This window comes from Elephantulus edwardii, unplaced genomic scaffold (assembly GCF_000299155.1).
Source record: "Elephantulus edwardii isolate Elephantulus edwardi_28Jun2011 unplaced genomic scaffold, EleEdw1.0 scaffold00063, whole genome shotgun sequence".
Taxonomy (NCBI): Eukaryota; Metazoa; Chordata; class Mammalia; order Macroscelidea; family Macroscelididae; genus Elephantulus; species Elephantulus edwardii.
Genome location: NW_006399813.1, coordinates 14,565,851 through 14,582,439, shown reverse-complemented (window position 1 = coordinate 14,582,439; position 16,589 = coordinate 14,565,851). Strand labels below are relative to the sequence as shown.

Sequence of the window (16,589 nt, the reverse complement as noted above, 5' to 3'; positions counted from 1 at the left end):
TTCCTTTCCTGATACATTTTTGTTATAGAGTTCAGCTTCTCAAATGATTTGTTCAGCACAGAAACTGAATAGATATGGAAAAAGTATACAGCCCAGATACATACCTCTTTGATTTCAAATCATGTGGTATTCCCTTGCTCTGCTGCTTGGTCTAGGTATAGGTTTTGTATGAGCATGATCACATGTTCTTCTCAATGTTAACCACACCTTGTGATCATGATCCACACAGTCACATGCCTTGTGTATAGTCAAGAAAACAGAGTCAAGACATTCTTCTGGTATTCTCTGCTTTCATCCAAGATTCATTTAAATCAACAATAATATCCTAGATGCCACAGTCTCTTCTAAACCAAGTTTGTACTTTGGCAGTTTTTGGATGATCTTCAGCAATATTTTGCTAGCATGTGATATTAATGATAATTAATAATGGTTCTGTTAGGTCACTTTCTTGAGAATTGGAACAAACAAGGATCTTCTAGTCAGTTGGCCCAGCGAGAGTAATTTTACAGCATATCCTAAGGATGACTCTTCTGTGAGTTAAAGATCATAGAGCGTGTAAGTGCTTTCATACTGCTGAATGAATAAGATAACCAAAAATTTCTTACATCACTGGCTAATTTGCATTCTTAGATAGTGAAGTAGTTCTAAAAACTACTAGTTAGCATTGAAACCCATTACTTCCTAAGCCATTAAATGGAAACCCAGACTGGTTAACATGTAGCTGCCCAAAGTTTGGAATCCTCCAGAGATAAAAGGCCTGGTGATCCGAAAGTTCTCCACCACACCTAAAGCCGTCATGAAGTCAGAATCTATTAGATGGCATCTGCCTTTGTTTATATTATTATGCAATGTAGTTTTTCTCAGTATGAAATACTGTTCTTACTTTTAAAGTAGATGTACAGAACAATTATAAATAGTTAATATTACCTCTTTTTTGGCTTCTTTTTTAGGATCATAATCACTATCATTCCCATCCATTGGGTGTGTTTCCTCCACATCATCATCACTGAGAAGAAATAAAGATTAGTAAACTTAATTCCCTCCTTTTAATTTTAATCTAGTTCTCTTATGAAACTTTTATATACCTGGCTAGTAATTTTACTAATATTGTTCAATAGAAGAAAAGTCTTTGGAAGATGAACCTGTATTTTAAATTTCTGCAGTGTTTAAAAACATGTAACTTTTAGGCAGAAAGAATAATTTAGCAAATTATCCTCTTGCTTAAAGAAAAAAGCTGTTCTATTGAAAATGGATTTAGGAAAGAATGATCATTTGGGAATGAAGAATATAAACACTATTTTAATTCTCAAGTTGGAAGATATACTAAACTCAAGCTCTTTGCCATCGAGTCAGAACTGACTGACAGCTGATCCTCCACTGGGTTTTGGAGGCTGTAAATCTAGAAGGAACTGCCCATCTTTCTCCCTAGGAGATGCTGCTGAATAGAAACTGCTAGAGAGATGTGGCCTTTGGGTTAGCTGTGCAACTCCCTACAAACTACACAAAAGATAAAAACTAGTACATAAAATGACTTTCTATTTCTAGAAAGGTCCAATAACAATAATGTGGATTTCAGTTACTCAAGAAAGGTCATCTTCTAAAGAACATATTCTTTAATATGTTCTTAATATATGCATTGACTATAAAAATACTAAAGGAAACATTTGTGATTATTGGTAGACACAGTTAAAACATAACTCCAATGGGATTATTTACTTTTTATGATTAATAGCAAAAGGCTGAAGAGAGTTCTTACTATTAAGATCTCTGACCACTTACTTGGTTCTTCCTGTTCGAGTAGAAATAGAAAGTAAGGATAAAAAGTATGTACAATGAATGCATTATGATAATTTTTGTCTCAAGAGACATAGCAATTTACTGTAATAACCCTAACAAGGTACTCTCTAAAGGCATTCAACCTACCTGTCACCTTGATTATGTCTATTAGCTAGTTTACGAGCCTGTCGATCCATCAAACTTGTCCTAGATCGAGTTTTTTTCCATGAATAGTAATATTTTACAAGACTTGCAATTGTCTTATCTGGAAGCTTAAAAAACAACAAAAACACGTGAAATCAGCAAGTCTAATACGTAAACTAATGAAGAGTATTTTTCATATAGTAAATAAAGGCATAAAAGAAAAATATTTATAAGAAGCCTCTTTATGAATTACAGAAGTTTCCCAGCATCAATATTAGTCTTTGTTTTCTTTCAAAAGTGATTCAATATTCCCTACCCCACCCCCGTAAACTGGATTTTTGAGATGTAATTCATATTTCACAAAATCTACCACTTTTAATTGTACAACTCTAAGGTTTTTAATGGATTAACTATGTTGTGTATCCATGGCAAATAATTCCAGAACATTTCATCACTCCTAAAATTCTGTATCCATTAGCAATCTCTCCCCAGTCCTCCCGGCCTTCAGCCCCTCATAGTCACTTTCTAGCTCTCTGGATTTGCCAATTCAGGACATTTCATGTAAATGGAATCATGTACTAATATGTGGTGTCATGTTTGGCTTTGTTTACTAAACAATAATTTTTCAAGATTGTTCTTTAATAGATAATTTCTAGAAGACTCTTAATTTGAACCCAGGTTTTAAAAAGGTAAATAGTGCAACAGACTTTATCCAGCAAAAAAAATTTTCAGGCATTAAAATGACTAATGACCATGCACAGATCTGTCATACTGGCAAACAAGGATGTACAATGTTCATCAAAAATTCCCCTTCGAGTATGGAAGCCACTAGATATAGCTGCAAACATTCATTTCAATCCACTCAAGTATAACTAGTTTATTGCATCAACGTCTCAGGTTTATTACTTTGACCCAATACTAAAAATTTAAGCACCAGATATATGAAGGGGTTTTTCTTCATAAAAGAGCAAAAGTTCTTGCACAAAACTGAAATAATACGAGATTTTGAAAAATAGGATTTCATTCACAAAAGAATGTAAGTTAGGGGAAAAGATCTAATAATAAAAAGAAAACATTTAAAAAACTAAAATTATGAATCTTTCCCCTCTGAAATGGCAAACATATTTAATAACTGCAATAAATATATTTAGCTCAATGAGTTAACTGGGAAATCGAACCCAGGTCAACTGCTTGGAGCTCATAACTACACCACCAACACTTTACATCTCTGGTGGCTTAGCAGTAAGGAATCACACTGCCAACTGTTAGTTCAAATCTAACAGCTGCCCTAATGGAGAAAGATGGGCAATCTCTTCCCATGTGATGTAGTGCCTTTGAAAACCTGCTGGAGTTTCAGCTATGGGTCAATTCTGACTCAATGTTACTCAACAGCAACAATACATACACACATACATATACTTAAGTAAAAAGAAATACTAGTTATTGTGAAATAGCATATAACGGTCACATATTATAGTGGTTAAAGAAACAAGAGTATGTGCAAACATACCTATTTAAAAATGCTTTTAAAATTAACTGGATAAATTGTGTATACTGCACTGAAACAGATGACGGAGAGAATAATTTAAAAGCGATGTATGATAGGGTATTATGATTATCACAAGAGTCCACAATCAAGATTTCATAGCGGAATATACTTGGGGTGGTGGGAGAGGTGCGGGCGGGGGGGGGATTGTGTACCAGGGAGGGAGTGTTTCTTTTACTTTTTAAAGAGAGGCGTGAATTGGAGTGGGTGGAGGGCTGGGCGGGGAGAGAAATGCAGCAATGAATGAATGCAAATCCAAAATCTCTGTAAATGTTCATTAAAATTATTAAAATAAAAAAAAACAAAAATGCTTTTAAAATTAAAACAAAACTGGAAAATGTTTTATATTTAATAACTAAGAAGTACATAACAAAAGCATAATATGCTATTCAGGTATGAATCACAGTAAGACCAAAATTACCATACCATTTGTTGAATCCTGTGAAAGCTCTTCCCATGAAAACTAAAAGCTTGTTCAAACAGGACTTTATCTTCCACAGTCCACTCATCCGGAAAGGGAGTGAAATTAGGGAGATCAGCAAGGGACTTCTCAATGTTATGTTTATGCCAGAACAACATGCCAAGTGCCTTTAAAAAGAAATCATTCTACTTTGGTTTCAATGAATTTATGTTTTATCACATTTAGGAAAGCTGAACACAAATTAAAATTTTAAGTCTGCAAATAAAACTGAAGATACACATACAATTTGGGGCTCTTAACCAAGGGTGCTCGGATAGTAGAGCTTATTTAGTCTTTTAAATCAGGGCCTCAGAACAACGAATATTCTTACATACTTACATACCATACTGGCTGCAGAAATGAGGGAGAGTTGAGGAGTGACTATAATTATTAAAGCTAATCTAGATGCTCATATCAAGACTTCCATACATATTTATCCATTGGAAAAAGAAAAAAAAAAAGGAAAAATCCAGTAAATTAACATTTATGTGAAGTTGTCAAATAAATATTGCACCAAAGTGCTTTATAAAGAGGGAATTTTAACTTTTATTAAGTATACCATGAGTTAAATACTGAAAGTAAGAGTACACCAATTATAACTTTAAAAAGAGATATAACAATTTTTTAAACAAGTCTGGATGTAAATCTTTGTACTTGAATGACAATCCCTTAACACAAATATGAAAAGAGACATATGGGCAGTTGTCTTTTAAAGGATACATATTCTCAAATCTTAAAAGTAAAGCAAAAACTTAGCACACATTTAAGGCTTCAAAATACATAAAAAAGTTAACTTCAATTGGAAAGAAATGTCTCAATTTCAGATGTTACTACTATGGTACCAAAGTATAAAATTATTAACATAATAATCCAGGTTTTGGAAGCAGAAGTGGCAGCCACTTCCCACACAATATGCCTCTGTAACTCTATGAACTTGGAGAAACGACGATAGTTAAAGAAAGGGCTTCAGGTCTTTTGTTCATAGGGTCGCTACGAGTCATGCTTAACTGGATGGTAATCAATAACAACAACAACAATCCAGGTTACAAATACCTTTCCTAGTGCACTAAAGACAATCCTGCCTATTTTACTACTAATTCTCATAAAGTGTGACATCTTATTTCCATGTTCTCCACTCCCTGGTAGCCAGAGGTAATGAAAAATATACACGGCCTTTTAAAATCATCAAACAAAAAAAACAAAGAAAAAAGTCATTATGAATTAGTTTATTCAAAATTGATAAAAATCTATTTTCTTTAAATATTACGTTAACTTCTGGATTTTTTTAATTAAAAAAGGTATATTTAAACATTCTATTCATGATTATTTGTCCCAAACACAACAAAAATTTAGTTCTCATTTTGAGAAGCATTTGCTAGAATCATCCCAAAGGCTTTCAGACACTGTCAGAACTTAAAACATAGTAAGACATAAAGGTATTGAGACAAAAGTGCTCAAGAGTTAAAGTTGGATTTAGTAAGCTCGGATGGCGTAGAGGGTAAGGAGTGACACTGGTAACCTAAAGGCAAACAGAAACCAGCAGCTGCTCTGTTGGGCAATCTCCTATATGATTTACAGTCTCTGAAAGCCTGCTAAAGGATCAGCAATGAGTTGGTAATGACGTAATAGCACTTAACTACAACAACGTTCATAATAGTTAAATCTTTGATAATGAAAATGTCAGACTTTTGCTAGAATTTTTGTGGTATCTAGGAATCAGCTGAACATACATGTATGTATTTTCTTAAGACAGACACTAACAGTCATTAGATGTTATCTGGATTTGGCAAATACTGAGGAAGTCATTAAAATGTTTCTCTACATACCTGCTCCACATTGTAGCCATGTTTTTCTTTTGCAATTGCAATATACTCATCCACTGTAACAAGATAATGTTTTAGAATTATTCTCAATGACTTTACATGTCCAGTTCTAAAGTTTGTAACATAGCAAATGAAAATGTTTTAAGAAATGTTACCTAAGAATTTACTAATATAAGGATCAAAAGTTTTCTGAATTAAAATTTTATCTAGTATTGCTTATCTACAACATGTATCATATACTTACTTGATTCAATGACATCAATATAATTATTTTCCATGCAGAGAAAGATCAATGTGTGGGTAGCCAACAGAATTTAATTATAATGTAAAATATTAAGAAAATTTCTTGAATTTTCTGGTCTAATCTGTTTTAAAACAGATATGACTGTTTCAGAGTCTCTCCTATATTTAGAGTTGGCCCAAAGTATTTATCATCTTATTTCTCATCGCTGTATTAAGGCTTTATCTGTTGCTTTGCCAGCAATACATAATAATAATTACATGTTTCACCATCCTTACAAAAAGATTCTTCGTGGCACAGTGGTTAAAGCACTTGCCTATTAACTGAAAGGCTTGAACCCACCAGCTGTTTCAAAAAAGAATGATGTGGCAGTGTATTACGGGTACAGCGACAGATATACAGGCCAAATGAATGGAACTTAGAACCCAGAGGTAAATCCATCGTCTATGGACAAGTGATCTTTGATACGACATGACATTTATTAAAGGAAGAAAAGACAGAAACTTTAACAAATGGAGCTTGCAAAATTGAGTATCTATTTTCAGAAAATTGAAACAAGATGCATACCTCATACTATTATAAAAATGAAATCAAGATGGATAAAGGACCTACAATTAAAACATAAAATGATAAAGATCATCTGAGGAAAAACAGGAAAAAGAACTGTCAGAAGTGCAGGCTGGGTTTAGAAGAGGCCGTGGTACTAAGGATTATAGCTAATGCCAGATAGGTCTTGGCTGAAAGCAGAGAGTACCAGAGGAATGTCTATCTGTGTTTTATTGACTATGCAAAGGCATTTGACTGTGTGGATCACAATAAACTGTGGCTTACTCTGAGAAGAATGGGAATCCCAGAACACTTGATTGTGCTTATGTGAAACCTATACTTGGAGCAGGAGGCAACTGTCAGAAAAGAGCAAGGAAATACTGCAAGATTCAAGATCAAGAAATGTGTACACCAGGGTGCATCCTATCTCAACACCTTTTCAATCTATATGCAAAACAGATTATATGGAAGGCTAGGCTCTAAGAGGAGAAATGTGGCATTAGGATTGGAGGTAGACTCATCAATAATCTGCATTACACAGTTAACACAATCCTGCTTGCTGAAACTGAGGAGGACCTGAAGCGCTTGCTGCAGAAGGTCAAGGACGGCAGCCTTCAATATGGATTGAAGTTCAACATCAAGAAAACAAAGATTCTCACCACTGGGCCAATTTGAAGCATCATGATAGACGGTGAAGAGATTGAGATTGTTAACAGCTTAAGTTGCTTGGCTCTACAATCAACACTTTTGGTACCAGTAGCCAGAAAATCAAGAGACGAATTGCCTTGGGAAAGTCTGCTGTCAGAGACTTATCCAAAGTACTGCAAAGCAATGATGTCAGTCTGGAGACTAAGGCATGTCTTTGTAATTACTTTCTATGCTTCAGAAAGTTAGGCAATGACTAGGGATGATAAAAGGAGAATTGATGCCTTTAGCTGTAGAGAAGAATGTTGAATATTCCATGATTCCATGGACTGCTAGGAGAACAGTTTCATCCCAGAGAGGGTGATACCAGGCTGCTCCTTGGAAGCAAGGATTCTGAAGCTCCGTCTGACATACTTTGGACATGTTGCAAGGCAGGAGCAGTCCTTGGAGAGGGTCAATGAAGAGAGGAAGACATTCAATGAGATGGATTAATTCAGTGACTTGTGTAATGAGGGCAGGTGTGTCAGAAACAATAAGACTGGCACAAGATAGAGCAGTGATAATGGCTGTTGTACACAGTGTTGCTATGGGTCACAGGTGACTTGATGGCACATAACAACAACTACTCTCCAGCACGTACTAACAACAATAACAAAAAAATACACAACCGGGCGATGTGAACTCGATGAATAAGTTAAAATTCCTATGTGTATCAAAAAATTTTTCCAAAAGAATAAAAGAGAACCTACAGACTGGGAAAAATATTTGACCCATCAGACGAAAGAGTCATCTCTAAAATTTATGGAAAATATCTAAAAAAAAAAAAAATCTAACAAACAACCCAATTACAAGATGGGCAAAGAACATGATTGACACTTCACCAAAAATGACTTCAATAAATATACGAAGAAACACTCAAGATTGTTACCCATTAGAGATGCAAATCAAAACAAAAAGGTATTATCTCACACCAGTAAAATTCAGTAAAACAGTACACAACAAGCATAGACAAGGGTGGGCAAGAGTGTAGCAAGCTTGGAATTCTCACATATTGTTGATGGAATGTAAGATGGCACAACCACTTTGGAAAGCAGTTCGGTGTATCCTTACTAAGTTTACAATGAAAATATAAACTGACTCATAGCTGACCCAATTCACAACTGACTCTGCAGCAGGTTCAGGAGGGGACTGCCCACCTTTGCCCCATAGAGATGCTGGTGAAGCTGGACTACCAGAGCTGCTTCTGGGTTAGCAGTGCAACTCGCCACAGACTATGCTAGGTATTTATATTAAAGAAGGAAGACCTGTGACAACAACTGATAATATGCACACCCATATTTACTGCAGCATTATTCTCAACAGCAAAGAGGTAGAAATAACCTAAGTACCCATCAACAAATAAAGACATGAAAAACCATGGTACTTTTTAAAAAATGGAGTGCTATGCAACAATGAAAAACATCAAAGAATTCATAAAACACTATAAAACATGAATGAACCTACAAAACACTATGCTGAGTGAAGGCAATCAGTCAGGAGAGAATCAATACTGCGTAAGACTATGATTATAAAAGGTTAAGGTTTGTACTATAATGAAAAAAAAAAAAAGATTTACAGATAGAATCATTCTATTTCCAGAGAGGGGAGCAGGCAATAAATAGATAATAAACTCTTACTAAGATGTGTGAAAAGACAGTATATACTAAATGGATGATCAGGCTTTGTGGCTATTATAATGAATGTTATAGAACAAACTATGCATGAATGATTGACTGAAAACCAGTATGCTTTGTTAACATTCACCCAAATCACAGTATCAAAGAAAGAATGAAAAAAGAACAAAGATGTGACAGTCTGCTTCCACAAAGAAGACAGCCTTGGAAATCCTATGGGGTAGTTTTACTCTGGCCTGCAAGTGACTCGATGGCACATAAAAACCATAAAAACAACAGGTCATATGAGACAAAATAAACTTGATGATAGTGGTTTTGGTTTTATAGTATTCCTAAATTTTTCTTCACCTTTTATTGCTTGCTATGGAAAGGTATTTGAGTATTCTATCTTCATTCATCTTTCATATGTAACCAAGTCAACAGAATTTAGATAAGGACTTCTTCAGGGACAACATATTAGCTATTCAAGGTCTCCGTGTTCACTAACCTGCCATTTCACATCCAGCAGGACTTAGTACTGTGTGAAGTCCCCATAGTCACCTGATCTGGATCCTCTATAGTAAATGATACATAAGTTATAAGGAGCCCTGGTGGCATAGTATGTGCCCGGCTCCTCAAGAGGAAGATGTAGCAGTTTGCTTCCATAAAGATTTCCTGCCTAAGAAATCCAAAGGGGAATTCTACTCTGTACCATCAGGTCACTAGGAGTTAGAATTGATTCAACAGCTCTCACAGTCATCAGGTCAGAGCTGACTGACAGCCGACCCTCCAGCAGCTGTAAATCACACAGGAGATGGTCCGTCTTTCTCCCATGGAGCTGCTAGTGGATTTCAGCCAGTCATGTTTAGATTAGGAGCACAACTCCATACAGACTGTTATCACTCAACAGCAGTAGATCAATATATCAGTAGATCAATATATACGTATATATACACACGCGTATATAAACACATACACATATGTACACACATTTTTACATATTTACTGCTTAGGTATGTTTTTGAGGAGCAGTGGTTAACCATTCTGATTCTGAAACATTATGGGTTTGAGATTCAGTTTTTTTACTACATCTTTTTTACTTTGATCTTTGCTTGACCTTTTTGTACCTTCTTTTCCTCATTCTAAAATAGTGATTAAAAAATAGTACCTTCTTCGTATGATTAAATGAGTTAACAGATTTGCTTAGAATAGCACCTGGCATATTACTTTATAAGCATTTATTATAACTGTCAGTAGAGCATAGCTTAATAAATGAAGAGGCTATTACAATAATACTTCTATTATAGTAACTTTTACAGATATTGTATTTCCTCAAGACAAAATTTTTGATGCAGAAGTTATACTGTTTAAAATCCACAGCACATAAAGCATAACTTGTTTAAATATCTGCTGATTAAATTTAACAAAAATGTCTTATAATCCTATAGAAGGGTAAACAACATCACTAGGGTCAAAGTCCTAGTATTAAAATTGTATTAAAATCACTAGGAGAATATTATGTCCAGGCCTATATCTGATGATTCTGATTTAATTAATTTGGTGTGGAGAGAAAACATTAATATTGCTTTACAGCTACTCAAGTAAATCCAATATACAGCCAAGGCTAAAAGCCACTGTCATGGATATTCAGCTGTATATTCCAAATGAACACGGTGCTATTAGCAAATGTTGGTTTTCTGAATTTTGTTTCTACTTTGCTAAGAAATGCACCACTGCAAAAGACAAAATGCTAAAAACAGCGAAATCCAATGCTGATGCTTGGTTTGTGAATCAAAAACCTTTGATGCAATAAAGACTGAATCAGAGCATTCTGTAAGTCTCTTTTAGGGTTTTTTGTACACAGTCCCATACCAACTAAGTAATTTTGTATTTTATGTTAGGAATGTCTCAAAGATAAAATTTCTAGATTACCAGCTAGACCTTTCACTGGTGCTCCAAATCTCTTAAGGTGGAAAAAAAAGTACCAGTATACAGAAGCAATATATATTACATGCTATGCATCAGAGAGTTGGACAGTGAATAGGGATGATAGAAAGAGAATTGATGGCTTTGAGTTGTGGTGCTGGAGAAGAATGTTGAATATACCATGGACTGCTAGGAGAACAAACACGTTTGTCCTGGAGAGGGTGAAGCCAGAGTGTTCCCTGGAGTCAAGGACTCTGAAGCTTTGTCTGACATACTTTGGGCATGTTGCAAGGAGGGACTGGTCCTTGGAGAGGGACATCGTGTTTGGGAGAGTGGAGGGACAGCGCAGGAGAGGAAGACCCTCGATGAGATGGATCGATTCTCTGAGTGGAGCAGTGGGAATGAATGTGTTTGAGGCAGCGAAGGTGGCACAAGATAAAATGGCGTTTAGGGCTCTTGTACATAGAGTCGCTATGAGTCGCAAACAACTCGATGGCACATAACAACAACAACAACAACATACAGAAGCATACTCTGTTGTCAATTTTCCATTCTCTTATGTTATCAATAGGTATATTTAAACTTAAGTGTCTGACCTACTTTAGACATGTTGCAAGGAGAGATCAGTCTTAGCAGAGGGATATCATGCTTGGGAGCATGGAAGGACAGCGCAAGAGAGAAAGACCCTCGATGAGATGGATTGATTCAGTGACTAGGGTAATGGGGGTTAAGTGTGTCAGAGACAGTAAGATTGGCACAGGACAGAGCAGAATTTAGGGCTGTTGTACATAGGGTTACTATGAGTCACAGGTGTCTCGACAGCACTTAACAACAAAAACAAAGCAGTGACATATTTTTTAAAAATTAACAAAAAAAACCCCCCTCACTGCTGTTGAGTTGGAACCAACTCAGCTGACCCTTTAGCAGGTTTTTAGAGCCTAGAAATTGACATATTTCAAAAAACAGATGCTGCCCTGGATGCTCTCGCCAAGTTGTGCCAAGAAATCTGGAGGATAACCACCTGGTCTACTGACAGGAAGAGATTGCTATTTGTTCCCTTTCCAAAGAAAGGTGACCCGACAGAGTGCGGAAATTATCGAATAATATCATTAATATCACATACAAGCAAGATTCTGCTGAAAATTATCCAAAATGACTGGAGCAGCATGTCAACAGAGAACTGCTAGATGTGCAGGCTGGGTTTTGAAGAGACCATGGTACCAGGGATATTACAGCTAATGTTAGATGGATCTTGGTTGAAAGTAGAGAGTACCGAGAAATGTCTATTTGTGTTTCATTGACTATGCAAAGGCATTTGACTGTGTGGATCACAACCAACTGTGGTTGACTCTGAGAAGAATGGGAATCCCAGAACATATGATTGTGGTTATGTGAAACCTATACTTGGGCCACGAGGCAGTCATGAGAACAGAGCATGGAGACACTGCAAAGGTCAAAATCAGGAAGGGTGTATGCCAAGAATGCTTTCCGTCTCCATATCGTTTCAATCTATATACAGAACAGATCACCTTGGGAGGCTGGGTTCTATGAGGTGGAATGTGGCATCAGGATCCAGGGAAGACTCATCAACAACCTGTGTTATACAGATAACACAACCCTGGTTGATGAAACTGAGGAGGACCTGAAGTGCTTGCTGCCTTCACTATGGATTGAAGTTCAACATCAAGAAAACAAAGATTCTCACCCCTGGGTTGATTGGCTGCATCATAATAGACGGGGAAGAGATTGTGATTGTTAACAGCTTCAGTTTACCTGGCTCCACAATCAACACTCTTAGCACAAGCAGCCAGGAATTCAAGAGACAAATTGCATTGGGAAAGTCAGCTGTCAGGGATATCTCTAGAGTACTGATGTCAGTCCGGAGTCTAAGGTGTACCTGATCCAGGCCATAGTATTTGCAATTGCTTGCTATGTGTCAGAGAGCTGGACAATGACTAGGGATGACAGAAAGAGAACTGATGCCTTTGAGCTGTGGTGCTAGAGAAGAGTTTTGGATATGCCATGGACTGCTAGGAGAACAAATAGGTTTGTCCTAGAGAGGGTGAAACCAGCCTGCTCCTTGGAGGCAAGGATTCTGAAGCTTCGTCTGACATACTTTGGGCATGTTGCAAGGAGGGACCAGTCCTTGGAGAGGAACATCATGCTTGGAAAGGTGAGGGATGGAGTAAGTGAAGAGAGACCATGTTGAGATGGACTGACACAGTGATTGAGGTAATGAGGTTAGATGTGTCAGAGAGATAATAAAGTTGCAGGTTTCAGAGCTATTGTACATTGGGTTGCTGTTGTGCGACTTGACGGCACACAACAACCATAACAACAACAACAACAACAACAAATTGCATATGAAAAGACTACCCATCTTTCTCCTGTGGAGAAGCTGATGGATTCAAACTGCTTGACTTTGGGTTGACAGTGCAACTCCTTACCCATTAGGCCACGACAGCAATGCGCAAGGAAGAATTCAAGATACTAAAGAGTTGAATAGAAGATTTCAAAAGGTAGCAAGGGATGACAAAGCAAAATATTACAATGAAATGTGCAAGGAGTTGGAGTCAGAAAATCAAAAGGGCCGAACTTGCTCAGCATATCTTAAGCTCAAGGAACTGAAGAACAAACTCAAACCTCGAGGTGCTATAATCAAGGATGCTTTCGGCAGAATGTTAAATGATCCAGGAAGTATTAAAAGAAGATGCAAAGAATATACTGAGTCACTGTATCGAAAGGAATTGGAAGACACAGAAGAATTTCATGAAACAACATATGAGCAAGAGCCTATGGTGATGAAAGAAGAAGTTCAGGCTGCTTTGAAGGAAATGGCAAAAAATAAGGCTCCAGGAATAGATGGTATACCAATTGACATATTTCAGTTAACAGATGCTGCCCTGGACGTGCTCACCAAGTTGTGCCAAGAAATCTGGAGAACGACCACTTGGCCAACTGACTGGAAGAGATCGATATTTGTTCCTATCCCAAAGAAAGGTGACCCAACAGAATGTGGAAACTACAGAACAATCTCACTGATTTCACATGCAAGCAAGATTTTACTGAAGATTATCCAAAAATGACTGGAACAGCACATCAACAGAGAACTACCGGAAGTCCAGGCTGGGTTTAGAAGGGGTCGTGGTACTAGAGATATTGTAGCTGATGTTAGATGGATCTTGGCTGAAAGCAGGGAATACCAGAAGAATGTCTATCTGTGTTTCATTGACTATGCAAAGGCATTTGACTGTGTAGATCATAACAAACTATGGCTGACTTTGAGAAGAATGGGAATCCCAGAACACTTGATCGTTCTAATGTGAAACTTATACTTGGATCAGGAGGCAGTCGTCAGAACAGAGCAGGGCAACACTGCATGGTTCAAAATTGGGAAGGGCGTATGCCAGGGATGCATCCTATCTCCATACCTTTTCAACCTATATGCAGAACAGATTATCCGGGAGGCTGGGCTCTATGAGGAGAAATGTGGGGTCAAGATTGGTGGACGATTTATCAACAACCTGCGTGATGCGGATGACACAACCCTGCTTGCTGAAACTGAAGAGGACCTGAAGCACCTGCTGCAGAGTGTCAAGGACTGCAGCCTACAATATGGGTTGAGGCTCAATGTCAAGAAGACAAAAGATTCTCACCACTGAACCAACTGGCAGCATCAGGATGGATGGTGAAGAGATTGAGATTGTACACTGCTTTAGTTTGCTTGGCTCTGTAGTCAACACTCTTGGCACCAGCAGCCAGGAAATTAAAAGGCGCATTGCCATGGGAAAGTCTGCTGTTAGGGACCTCTCCAAAGTGCTGAAGAGCAGTGGTGTCTCTCTGGAGACTAAGGTGCGTCTGATACGGGCTATGGTCTTCACAATCACTTATTATGCATCAGAGAGTTGGACAATGACCAAGGAGGATAGAAGGAGAATTGATGCCTTTGAGCTGTGGTGCTGGAGAAGAGTATTGAGAATACCATGGACTGCTAGGAAAACAAACAGATTTGTCCTGGAAGGGGTTAAACCGGGTGGCTCCTTGGAGGCAAGGATTCTGAGGCTCCGTCTAACATACTTTGGACATGTTGTGAGGAGAGACCGGTCCTTGGAGAGGGACATCATGCTTGGGAGGGTGGAGGGACAGTGCAGGAGAGGAAGGCCCTCTATGAGGTGGATTGATTCAGTGACTGGGATAATTGGGATGGGAGTGTCAGAGACAGTGCGATTGGCACAGGACAGTGCGGAGGTTAGGGCTGTTGTACATAGGGTCGCAATGAGTCGCAAGCGACTCGACGGCACACAACAACAACAACAACAACATACTAAAGCACCATCATGAGATATTTTACAACATCATCAAGTATTTAGGGGGAAAAAGCTTATTTTACAGCTGCTAGGAGAGCTGCTCAGTGTTGTTTTATAAATTCAGTAGCATTTCTTGGAGGGGTGGGGATCCTGGTACTGTTACCTACATGTTTCCTATATCTAATGTGCCACAAAGGATCAGATGCACTACATCTCACTGATGTCTAAAGTCACATCATAAATTAAGAAGTATAAGTCAATGATCCAAAAGGTCTCCCTCCAGAAATGGACAGCAAAAAGATGATCTAATGGCTGTTCTTTCCCTTTTTCTATTTAAAATAGTAATGACAGTGGGGTTCTCTGAAGTTTGAAAACATTTCTTTAAAGCTTGCTATACTGAAGAAAAGCCTGGGTAGATATCTTCACAGTAACTCCCTCCCTTGCTTGAGGAGTTAAACAGCAATGTCAATATATCTTAGGTCTATTCATTCTTCATCTGGTTGACACAAATTAGAGTAAGCCCAGTATCTTTCAAAAGGGAAAACTTTTTAATATAACCATTTCCTTTTTAAAAAGTAAAACAATAAAGACAAGTCATCCTATATGAAAATCTTCTAGGTCTAAGACGAAATATAAGTTGTATATTAATCAGCTGATCGATTGCTGTTCGTTCACATAAAAATGTAACTAGGAGACTTACATTTGGCATCTGGAATACTGTGATATGGAGACCATACAAGCATCCCTCCATTGTCTTTATCTGTGTATTTTGTAGCACCTGGAGAAATAAGTAATTACTTTGAACATGAAGGCTTCACTTATTTTCAAATAAGGACAAAGTACAGTAACTTCAAAGAAGACAAAGAAATCAAGCACAGGTTAAAAACAAAGATTTATATTAAATATAGTTAGTAACAATCCTGTTTATAAAAATGATGATTTTTAATAAGATATAACTGAAATTAAAAATAATGGCTTTTTCTGTGCTTTTTATTTTTTGAAATATATTATGCGTCCTTATGTTACAATAATAAATCTCATTTAATCTTTACATTACTTATTGGTCATCATTAAAAACCAACTTTATAACCTAGAAAAATGCTTCAAGTATTGTTTTGCCCTATATATAAATGGTCCAAGATTTATAAAATTTGTGTATGCTTTTTAATAATTTATATTTAACCTAGAAGTCTGCCAGTCATTTGCATCTAAACTATTTCCTTTATTACATTATTTATAAAAAAATACTCAAACTCTGAGGGAAAAAGACAGCATAAGTCAAATACACAAAAACTAACAATGCTATTTTTAACACAACCCAAGAGTCTACATAAAATCTAAACAAATACTACCCCTACTTCCAATTTATTTCTGATCTGCTATCCAGAGAATCAGAAAAATCAAGTCCTATTAAAACTTCATGCAACTTAACACTATACAGAATGAATAAAAAAGCATATATGTGGGTTCTGCCTATTATTTTAATTTCTTAGTGGGGTTCCCCCGCCTCGGCTTTATCCTAA

At 37.1% G+C, this 16,589-nt stretch overlaps 1 protein-coding gene across 3 annotated transcripts in view; it reads right to left on the bottom strand.

Annotated features, from left to right (window-relative positions):
- LOC102854276 (REST corepressor 3-like) overlaps window positions 1-16,589 on the bottom strand; it is a 76,761-nt gene that overhangs the window by 48,503 nt on the left and 11,669 nt on the right. For all 3 annotated transcript variants that reach the window (XM_006887956.1, XM_006887958.1, XM_006887957.1), the window contains exons 3-7: window positions 15,767-15,844; window positions 5,753-5,805; window positions 3,893-4,054; window positions 1,924-2,048; window positions 928-1,006 (exon numbers count right to left, since the gene is read on the bottom strand). In XM_006887956.1, coding sequence (XP_006888018.1) covers window positions 928-1,006; window positions 1,924-2,048; window positions 3,893-4,054; window positions 5,753-5,805; window positions 15,767-15,844 — 497 coding nt within the window. The remainder of the gene's footprint in view (window positions 1-927; window positions 1,007-1,923; window positions 2,049-3,892; window positions 4,055-5,752; window positions 5,806-15,766; window positions 15,845-16,589) is intronic.